Consider the following 11,983-nt stretch of genomic DNA (forward strand, 5'->3'; position numbering starts at 1 on the left):
CTCCTTGATTTTATGACTCAGATTATTTCACTTAGAACAAGAGACATGCTAACCAATTTTGCATCATATGTTTGCTAATATGGTCCATATTAACCTAATAGGGTCATATTAACTGATGTTCTTGAGGTAATTGTTAATAAATCACAATTAAAATATTTGACACCACTTTCTTAAGAAATATAAAAAACTGTCAACAACATTTATTATTTTATCATTCTTCCAATAAATTGTTTCTAAAAATACCTCCTAAACCAATGCCCTAAGGGCATTGGTTAACATTCCCAACCTAATATATGAGATCCGAATAAAAGATTTAGCATATACTTACACAACACCAACGCCATCCTTTGCCATCTTTCATCATGATGGGATAGTACTGTTCTACTACTTTCAAAATTGATCTCTTCTACAAATTACAAAATCTGAAAGAAGAAAAACCATTTTATAAAAATTTCAGTCTTAAAAAAATGTCAATGTCAACGTCAACAGTTACCTTGCCTGCATCATCACATTCAGCAAAGCATTACATCATTACAATTTACAACCATCCCCCAGCTGAGAATTAAATTCCTTGTTGAATGTCTTTTAAGACTTTGTTTATTTATGAAGCAATCCTCTAGACACAGTTAAAATGTAAGATTTGATTTCACCAAACCACAATAATACCTCAGAACGAACTCCACAACAAAATTTGCAATGCCATTTTCTACGGTGAAAAATACACTAAACTTAATCAAAACTCCTTATATATGGTGGCGCAGGGGCTTATATAGGAATTCTCTAAGTAGCATCATTCTGCATCTGTAGGGTGAAAGTGAAACCTACATATTCTCTCTGCCATTGATATTATTCTTTTGAAAAAGTGGGATTTAATTTTGATGTGAAAATCATTAAAGTTCCATTTTGCCGAGGATTAGCACTTATTAGATGTATCATAGCCACTTTCTCCAACTGGCTGATCTTCTATCACCAGACAGGAACCTGGGAAGGCTTAGCAGACTGTTAACCCGGGTCACACCTTCTAAGGCGGACCACTCCTCATCTTCTGCAGTTGAAATACACTCGGCTAGGCTCTTCTTAGAGTGGCCCTGGGACTTCACAGAAAGATTTTCTCCTAACTCAGAGACAGGCACAATCTCGTCAGAGCCTCGTATGGTACCTGAATGCTCAAGAACAAAATTTTGAGAACAAATGACTTCTAAAGGCCCATCCATCTCATCTTTTACTGCCACCTGCTCCATTGTCTTTTGAGCAGCCTTTGTGGTATCATTGTCTGCCACAGCCTCAACAGATGCAGGTACATGTTCTAGAAACAGGCATACAGCAGCACAATCATCATTTTTTGAAGTAGGATATTTAAGTCTCCATGCCCGAACTGCACAATCTACAAGAGCTCTGGCTGCAGTTGATCGACTAGGGGATGAAGCCACGACATCCACAGCTTCTTTATTTGAGAGGACATCCCAAACCTGCATCAGTATTAAATTAACACATACAGCACTGATATTGATTTTGAAAATAATAAATAAGAGATAAAAAATTTGCATGCTGTTACAGAACTTAGCTAGTAAGAATGTAAAAGTACCCCATCTGTGGCAAGAATAATAAATGCGTCACTTTCAGTAAGATGGTGGTAGTAAACATTTGGTACAGATATTAAACCAAAATCTTTCAGACAAAAATCCCCAAAAGCTCTAGCCATTGCCAAACCAGGTGAATCATTATTAGGTAACCATACTCGTGCCACTTCAGGCTCATCCTGCAAAGCAAAGACCCTTCCTTTGCATCGCTGGATCCTAGCAGCTTCCCCTGAACACCAAAAGGACAAGAATTTCAAGTCCTATAGATATGTTTTTGGTCAGTAGTTTTATAGATTCTAGAACCTTTCTTTTGATTGCTATTTGGTTAACAACAGGGGAGGAGGTAAAGAATGTGTGTACGTGTGTGCGCACGTGTGGGCACACAACAGAGAGAGAGAGAGACCTGGTAGATCGGGTTTCAAATCCACAGTCAATTGTATAGCAATCAAAGAACTATCTTTGTCTCTTGTTGCCAGCACAGCTCTTGAGTCTCCCACATTTCCAATTACAATATTCTGACCCTGAAAAACCATACACATACACCATTTAGAGAACCATATTTGCAATTGATAAGAGTAGGTTCTTGGAAGGGCATCCCTACACATGAATCACCCAACAAGGTAAAGCTCACATGAAACTTGAGACTGGCAATTTTTCAGCTGAACAATAACTTGTATTTCTCCAGAAAGCTTTCCAAGAATAAAATATCATTTTTTAAATAAGCAAATGTGACTAAAATTTTGTGATATGATATAGATATCATTACGTAACGTTCTGTATCCGAAGAAAAGATATTGCAGCTTAACGTGAAAGATAACATTTTATTTTAGATCTCTCAAAAAGTGGGTTGAGGTGAGGTGTTTCCTCATGCATCAATTACGGTAGGAACTTCATTTAGACTAGTAACAACAAATTGGCCCAACAGAAAGCTTAGACATGCTAATGCCATATTACTCCAACAAAAACAAAGCCTTAGTCCCAAAATTTTGGGGTTGGCTTGCAATATTACACTGAAAAAGAAAAAAATGGTTTTGCTTATCGAGTTCCACTTGCAAGTGGAGAATGAGAATAAAATATATAGCAAACAATTAAAAAAAAAAAAAAAAAAGTCCATATACACAATGAGTTTGAATCTCTAATAGTTCATATTAGGCCCAAAATCATAATTAGTTACCATAAGTCCAAAAAGCTTAAGTTGTCAGGATGTGGGCCAACAATGTATATGAGTATATCAACAAGCAGAGCACTCACTAAAACCAACAATTACATTACACAATTAACATGCAGTCCTGCTCAACTTAATACAACAGCTTTAAAAATTTCCAGTTAGCAGTTGGTTCGTTAGTAAATTACACAATTACCCTCTTGCCTCATGTAATGGAGTAGTTTTCTAGTCTACCATGCAATTTCTAATGAAATCATGTCCACATTCAATTGTGTTTAGGCCTCAGCCTCATATAAGAACATAAACAATGTAAGTTCAACTTAACATGGTGGTAAAAAGACCTATCATTAAGGAAGATCTAACCCACATCATACCATAAGCTGTATCATCTGTTCAAAGGAGTGAACCACGAAATTTGTATCATCTGTTCATCTCAATCTCTCTCTTAGAACCAAGGGTGATGATGTTGGTAGAAATTTGGAAATGACACCTCATTAGGCGGAATTTTTAACTGGGATTTGGAAGCCACAAATTCTGGCTGAAATTTAGCTTGAAATTTGAAAATTCCTCCTCTACTCACCCAAACCAGGAATTTATCAAAACAGAATTTAAATTTCTATAAAATGACTAAATCCCATCTTAAAATTTTTAAAACCAAAAACATGGTATAGGTGAATTTTTTATGCATGACTTGTAAAACAAATTTGATATTAAATTTATACTAGCTTGCCAACAAGTCTCCTATAACTTTATGGGCTATTAAACAAACCTTTGCCTTGAACTTGGAAGCAATGGGTGATTATTGATAGATAAGAGAGTTCCTCTAGAAAAACAACACAATATATGATCTTATTTTTCTCATACAAATAATAGCCATAATTTAGATTCTGGTCTCTAGGCTTATTATAATAATATTTAGCTCAATTGATTGCACTTGTTCTAGGATCAGATCTCCAGATACCATAATATAGGGAGAACAATAAGAGTAAAAGAGGAACAACAAACCCTTTACAAAATCTTATATAAACAGAAGTGCAGAAAACATTTATAGATGTATTCAATACATATACTACATTATATTTTAACTTATTAAAAGAAAATCCATTAGATTCTCTGCATGGGAGGTCAATAGTGTGTTGCTCAGCTTCCATTACTATAGCTTCCTTCTTAAGCTGGTTGGCTATGAAAGACAAATTATCTACAGGAGATAGAATGCGTAAATGGAGTTATATGGGAGATGTTTTTTGATTGCTCATTTAGAAAAAGGATTTGGATACAAGTGTTAAGTCATTGTTTAGTGACACACCAGATGTTCAAATGGGAAGAGGTGATTCAATGGGGATTAAAGAGCTGCAGGGGAAGTCTTTCAAATCAACCTTATGCAAGGTAGCATGGTCAGCTAGAATTTATCACATCTAGATGCAAAGAAATGTTACACTACACAAAGGGCATATTAAATTTGATGAACCCATATTTGGAGGCTTGGAGCCATTAGAGAGGATGTTAAGATTTATCTTAAGTCTCAAATATTAACTCACAATAAAATCATTCACAATTTTTATCTTCCTCTTATATTCAGAAGAATACATGCAGCAGTGCATGTGTGCGTACACATACACACACACACACACACACAAACATGCACACATACATACATACATACATACATATGTGTATATATATAAGCACACACGGACATGATATTTATACACAGATTGTGTTAAATTTTATGAGTGTAATATATCAAATAGAATGATAAATTAATAAGTGGTCCAGAAAAAAATGTTTCTAGCATGAAGAATACCTGCTTTACCAAAGTGACTGCTGTCGTTCCACTGCAAAAACAATCTATTGTGGGATGCAACTTTAGTTCCTTATCCATAAGCTTGAAAGCCTTCAAGATAGAGCGTTTAAGAGGCAGAAACATTTCAGGGTGTTTTTCTTTCTCATTAGTCTCAACCTCCATTGTCTCATAGCTTTCATCATCCATGCTTGGAGTTGGAGATGATGTTTCCTCTGTATTCATGTTTCCGCTACCATTTTCAATGTTGCTCAAGTCACCAATAGATTTAGCTTTCCATTGAGTACATAGTATATCTGGAAGAGAATCACGGACTTTCTTTGCAACCACATGGCCGTAAGGACCATGTCCATCAAATACCCCACAAAATATTGTATCACTTCTTGAACTGAAATTCTATTGTAGAGAAAGTAGAAACATTACAACCAAGTCAATCATACATAATACTGCTAAATAACCGATTTTCCCAAAAGCTTAAGCTGTGAGGAAATTTTGAATTTAATAATTTAATTTAACCAACCCCCTTCACATGTGAGCCTAAACTGCCTGTCATGTGGGAATTTTTTAAAATGAGAGGTAAAATGGAGACAAGGTTTGAACCATGGACCTCTTCCCCTGATACCATAATAAATTACTAAATGTCCCAAAACTTAAGTTGTTAGGAAATGTTGAATTTAGTAATTTAATGTAATAATACCATAACACAATAGAATGGAAAAATATCTGCATCTAATCCTTAAAAAAGAAGAAGAAAATAAGAATATTAGAGTATTTATTGAAGCAGTGGGATTGGATTATGTAGAGAGTACCTCCCAAATAAGCATGGCATCCTGATTGGTTCCTTTTTTACCCTGCTGGGTATATAAGCAGGCGATTTTGGTGGCACCATTCATTACCATCTTCCCACTCTGCTCGGGACCCATCAGCTCACCTTCATCACTAGCCGAAGCTAATGTCTTTTTCCACCGCCTCTTATTTCTCTTCTTATTTTTCTTGTTCTCCATCTTATTCTCATTATTATTATAATTAGGGGAACTTGAATTGGATGTAGTGGAAGCACACGTACAGGAAGAATTCACCACTTCCACTGTATCCATACTCTTTTCTGAAATCGACGAATAGCAAGAACCCATTTGATTTGATTCTTGATACAGGCACAGTACACCTTTCCCCTGCCTACTTCTGTTCCTGCTCCCAACTCCTATATCAGATACACCTAAGTACATTAGATATTGTCTTTATCCATCTTTATTGTGACATTGTGGTATTTAGCTACATAGCCTACATTACAATTACTACTACTAGTCTATAACCCGCACAATGTGTGGGTCCTTGTATTGGAAGAGTTTAGCCAAACACTTGCATTTAATATTTATAAATAATTCAGATTATCAAAAAAAAAAAATTATAAACGATAATATAAAAGACCATTATGAATAGTTCAATACAAAACATATTGCTCTAGATCAATGTAGTTCCATGTATGAACACCAGAAAAAAACTGCTAACCAATTAGCATAGCTGAAAGTAGTACAAACATAAAAAACAGGGCAGAAACTCAAACACAAATAAGGCAAAATCACATACTTCAAAAATAAATTTAAACAAAATTACATAGCAATGCAACAAAACATGAACATTCTGGCTTATGCCACTTGTAGCATGACAGGTTGTTTTAGTGGATGAGACTTCTTCCTCCCATGCATTGTATTTAGTAGCTTAGTGACATTTGTAAATCATTTGCAGTGGTATGTCATCACCATCAAAACATTTGAATCTAAATCATCAACAGGTTCTGTTGGTTGTCAATGGAGGATATACAGCAAGGGTTTTTCTAGATCAGGATATATCAGGGTGGACAATTTTATAAAATGGTTTGCAAGAGGATATTATAAAGAACATGTAATGAAGTGTTATATTCTAAATTAATATTATATGTGCCTACTGTTCTTGATTAAATTTCGGCTAATTAATCTCTAAGGAGATACTTCTGATAAGCCACTTGATTCTGTAAACTCTTCATGGCTCTAAAAGACAAGCAAAACCAAAATATCATTGTAAGAAGCATTACATAAAGCCAAATTCAAAACCAACATCTATCAATTAAAAATAATAAGTCACTACATGACTCAAACATACAACTTCATCATATGTGTTCTAATATCACTTGTAAGAGAAAAGTGCCAAATGCATAGAATCAATAAGTACAGAAACAACAGCTTCCTTCGCATATTCTAGAGAAAAATATCTACATGAAACAAAAGCCTCCTTATAAAAAAGATAAAAACTGTATAATATTTAATCTAAAGTGGAAAGCTTATAGAAGCCCTAACCCTAATGTGTCAAGTATCAATGTATGCACAGGATCATTGATTGTCTTCCACTTGGCAAGGCCAAAGTCAATTAGCTGCTTGTAGAAGAAACCATTCGATTAACCTTGATGACCCTCTAATGCCAACACATTCATCAAATGACAATAAGATACATTTTATAACATTCAACTGCATAACAAAATGTTCCACCACAACTATGAAATTAAATAGATGTGGCTTTGCACAATTACTTGGAGCCAGACAAGTTAAACTCTAATGCAATATGATCATGGACTTGACCAAAGGCTCTAATGTCTAAGACAATCTACAATTAGCAATAATCAAATAAAGGCAAGAGTAGGAGAGGGTATGCTAAATACGTTTTGAACTGCTTAAATACTACTAAATGGAATTATTATATACATTTTTTATGTAACAAGATTATACTCAAACCACTTTAAACATACTTTTTAGTATAAACTTGATCACCACAAAGCGATATTCGGGTATGTGCTTTCATTTTGTTCATCTGAAAAAATAATTTGATTTCATTCAAGTGGAAGAATACTTTCATCCTTGAAAAGGATTGATTCATAAAATCTGGTGGGAAGATAAAATTAATTGAGCTGGATTCTCAGAAGCAGGAGATCTGAATTAGAACTAAAACATCAAATTTTGATAGAAGATACAAATCTATTGTAGGGGTCAATTCAATAATTTGTTCAACCTTGGCCAACCATGCCAGGACAAAACAACATCAAAACTCACATAGAATGGTCATCCAACAGCTACAAATTGTCAAACATGATAGCACTGCAGTGATGACACCAACTCCAAGTCCATGTGAAGAGGGTCTTCTAGCACCTGTAGTGAGATACATCAATTTAACTTATTTCATCAAAACAGCAACAAAACTGTATCACTATTTTCTGATAAATTATGATAGATACAAATAGGATCAGTTTTTACTTTTTCCTATAAGAAAAAATAAAATAACTAACATGACCTTGGAACCACTGGTTGATATGTTGGAATAGAACTGGAAATCATGGTACCACATAAAACAACTGCACCCATAAATCTCCCATCCTCTTTTATTTCTAATTATCTAATTATCATCCTAAAAGTCACCAATTGAGCATCAAAGCACTGTCCACAGTCATTCCTACTGATATCTCTTGTGCAATGAGCCATGGCAAAATATAAAAAATAAAAAGTTTAAGGACAAAAGACAAGCTTCAGGCAAACTTTAGGGACGAAAACCATATTTTTTCCTTCTTCTTTTTTTCCCCAAAGTTTTGAAAATTTGATATAAAACAAACAATTAGATGATAAAGATTTCTTGAAATTAATTTCTTTTCTCTAATTCTCGGGAAAACAAACAAGAGACACAGAGAGAAAAAAAAAAAAAAAAAAATCATTCAAGGAAAAAAATTTTGAATCAAAAGATGACATACATTCTATTAGGAATTTTGTCAAACATATGGCACGAAACAATAAAAAATATATACAATATTGTAATGAAATCATAAAAGGAAACATGATTATGGTGGCGTTCAAGTTTCAACCCACATTATGATGCTGACCACATCAAATTCATATATAAAATGTCGGATGCTCCTCCTCTCCCATCTCTAAATACACCAGCGGGTCAAAAGATCCATCACATTTACATCTACCACCTTGTCTCTCTACTGATTCATTGTACTTTTGCATTATGGTAAGACATACAGACTCTTTCTAGAGAAAGTAAAAAAAAATATCAAAACAGTGTATAATAATTCACTGTATATTTACCACAGTAACAAAGCTCAAATCAATGGCTAGAACAGTGCCCATTCCTTGTACTAAAACTGGCTTTGTTTCATGTTAAGTTTTGCACTGTTTTCACACATGTTCATCTCTTTGTGTTCCTTTCATTTTAATAAATAATAATCCACATCATCATCAAATGGCTTAAAAAACACAATACTTTACTGTGGTGTTCAAGATTGAACTGTATACACAAGAACCAATCAGAAACAACAAACCCAAAAAGTAAAAAAACTTAAATCTTCTTTTTACTCTGAAATCAAAAATCGAAGCAAACCCAAATATTTAAATCGATTCCCATTTAAAACCCAAATACCCAAAACAAAACAAAACAAAACTACTACTTCCTAGTTCTAAACAAAATAACACCTTAATAATTCAAAACCAAATCAAACCCATATCATACATACTAAATTAAAGCCAAATGAACCAAAATACCCAACAACAAAAAACTTACTGGTAGCGATTCCGGCGGCTGACGGTGTCGGTGGTGGTGGCAGCTCTCAGATTTCTTTCTCTCTGATTTTTATTCTCTGTTTTTTTCTTTGTGTGTGTGTGTGTGTGTGTTTAATACTGAAAGAAACGGTGTCTTTAAATTTTATGTCTCTCTCTCTGCTTTTAGTTACTGACTGTTACTCTTTCTCTCTCTCTCTCTCTCATTAGTCTCAGTTTTTATTTAATTGTTTGAGACAGTAGACGGTGGCGGTGCTGGTAAGTGATAACTGCTAAGTGCCAACGGTTTGCACTCTTGTCTAAAAGTGCTAACTGGCTTGGTTTGAATTCTAACTGTGACGCAATAAAATTTTACAATATTTTTATATTATTTGTTTTGTTAACTTTCAAGTTTAATATACTTGTAAGTCCTATTTAATTTAATTAGTAAAGTTTTTAGTGTTTAAATAATTTCTACTCTAAAAACTATTTTTTTATTATAAAAATCTTGTTTTACAGTCAAGTTACATGTTTAGACGAAAAATCAAAGAGAGAGAAGAAAATCATATTTTGTAATTGAATATTTTCATAAAAGAGGTCACGTGATATTCTAAACTAATTAAACCAATTACCTAATTTGTTAATTTGCTTTTTACTTTTTATGAAATGTGTATCTAATTTGTTATCATGTTATACTAATTCAACGAGTAACTAATAATTATATGCAACATAAATGTAAAGTGGGACCTTTTTTTGTATTTCTAATAAAAATATTCACGATTTAAATCCAACTCCCTAATTACTGAATTAAAAAAAAATGTAATATACTAATTGGTGATTATAGTGACAAAGTGTCATGCAAATATCAATGGGTGGTTGTTAATTAGTTGCCTTTACACCAGGTCACTAACAACCAAGACCATTTATGTTGGCTTTGCAAATACAGGTAACTGTTGGTCAGTTTACTATTTAATTCAATCACACTAGCAGTAGCAGATATATCTTCTCCTATATTATCCCAAGAATTTGGAATTGGATTTGGCATGAGTAGTAGGCCCTACAAAATTGTTGTTATTCTCTACAGTGAGACATAAGTTATTAAGTTCTGAACCCCTACATGTCTACTAAAAACGACATAGACATCGGATTCTATTTGGGTTCTTCTAATAGTCAATGACTAAATTGGGCTTAGAGAAAGAAATTTGAGCAGATTAAATATTCTTGTACATGAATTTCACATTGGAAGAAGGAAATCGGAGTGGTTGGTGGATAATTTTGCTTTTGTACCCAACCTTGTCTTCTTTTATGTGCATAATATTATTTTTTTACACAACAGACATAGCAACGTTTATATGAGGCCATTGACATTAACTGGTACCTATAAAATCCACCTACATAAATCCAATAAAGGAAAGAAAAAGAAAGCGACTTAGAGTATTTAGCACCACCGATACTAAAAAGTACGCTGCAATGATGAAAGGGAAGTCAAAAAATTTTGTTGTTGAGCTATAGTGCATAGTTAAAGATGGATGTGCGCATTGCAGCTAAGATGGTAAAAAAAAAAAAAAAAAATTTATTAAAAGTTATATTATTTTATTATATTAGTGATGGTGGTAGTTGTTTAGTGTAATGGATTTATTATTTTATTGTGTTGAATGTTAAAATAAAACTACTGATGTTAGATATTTTGAAAAGTGAGATGGTAAAATAGATAACGTAACTTTTTGTAGTGTCAAATTGCTAAATTTTTGACATCACCAATACTGATGCTCTCATATGCAAGGTTAGATGCTTTTTGGACATATTATTTGCAAATGTTTTGGGAGACTTGTTGTGTAAAATATGTCTCGGTTAAAGTGCCAAACAAAAAACTCTATATATATATATATATATATATTTTTTTTTTTTTTATAACTATTTGATAATGTAATAATTACAATAAGATATGATGATTTAAACCCTAAACGTCTTCGTTAAAAACATTAAAAAAAAATACATCTTGAAAAAAAAAAAACAATTGTTCATCATTTACCAAGGATTGGCTCTTTTTGTTGACTATATAGGTGGATAGTCAAACAATAACAAATGAAAAAAAATATTTCATTATTACAAAATTGCATCAAGATAGATCCCATTGGACCACCGAACTTGACCTTGTATTAATTTTAAATTTAAGATGGTGGTTGTAATATAACTATCATTAGACAGAATTCAATAATTTGATAATTGAATGGTACTTATATCGACACTTATATCTTTTATGATACCTTGTGGGTTTGAACCTTATCTCTTTTTCCTTCTATTTACCTATAAAAAAAATTGATTATCACTAAACCAGTGAATAAATAGCTTTTTCTAATAAAAAAAATTGGAGAAATACTATTTTTACAATATTTTCATAAAATTTTCATAACAAATTTTAAGTGGTAAGTTATTACGGGTTATTATTGATAGGACAAAAAAGTTATCTCAGTGATAAATTCAAATTATAACCAATAACAACAAATTACCTATAATTTTTTTGTGAAAATATTATAGGCGTAATACTTTTCATTAAAATTTAACATATGTCAAAAAATTGAAAACCTTATTTTTCTGGGTGGCTATCGTATTTTCTGGGCCCTCAAAAAACAATAAAGGACAAGGTAGACTGACTTCTTTAATTCATCCATCATGACCATATTAGTTCATATCATCTAATCATCAAACTAAGAATGGATATAAAAGTTTTAATATTAAAGCGTAGTAGATTAACTCATAATTATCAGTAATTGTTCCTGATGGAAAGTCTCTATCGGGGAAGATATATAGTGCGTGGCAGGGTTAAAAATTTACTTCTTTTTTTCTTTTTTTTTTATTATTATTTATATTTAAAGGCAAG

General features: G+C 32.8%; 1 protein-coding gene across 3 annotated transcripts; it reads right to left on the reverse strand.

Annotated features, from left to right (window-relative positions):
* Nucleotides 1-423: 423 nt before the first annotated feature.
* LOC126694171 (probable protein phosphatase 2C 6) lies at nt 424-9,378 on the reverse strand. 3 transcript variants are annotated; one of them, XM_050390250.1, is made up of 8 exons: nt 9,128-9,378; nt 7,627-7,722; nt 6,880-6,953; nt 5,356-5,747; nt 4,550-4,942; nt 1,984-2,101; nt 1,586-1,809; nt 424-1,469 (listed from the first exon to the last, which is right to left on the reverse strand). In XM_050390250.1, exons 4-8 carry the CDS (start codon nt 5,677-5,679, stop codon nt 933-935), a joined length of 1,596 nt encoding a protein of 531 aa, XP_050246207.1. In that variant the 5' UTR covers nt 5,680-5,747; nt 6,880-6,953; nt 7,627-7,722; nt 9,128-9,378; the 3' UTR covers nt 424-932. The 3 variants fall into 3 exon arrangements, with proteins under 3 accessions (XP_050246207.1, XP_050246208.1, XP_050246209.1); XM_050390251.1 differs by having other exon boundaries at nt 6,880-6,994; XM_050390252.1 differs by lacking the exon at nt 6,880-6,953.
* Between the last annotated feature and the right edge of the window lie 2,605 nt (nt 9,379-11,983).

The sequence above is a fragment of the Quercus robur genome, chromosome 8 (genome assembly GCF_932294415.1).
Source record: "Quercus robur chromosome 8, dhQueRobu3.1, whole genome shotgun sequence".
Lineage (NCBI taxonomy): Eukaryota > Viridiplantae > Streptophyta > Magnoliopsida > Fagales > Fagaceae > Quercus > Quercus robur.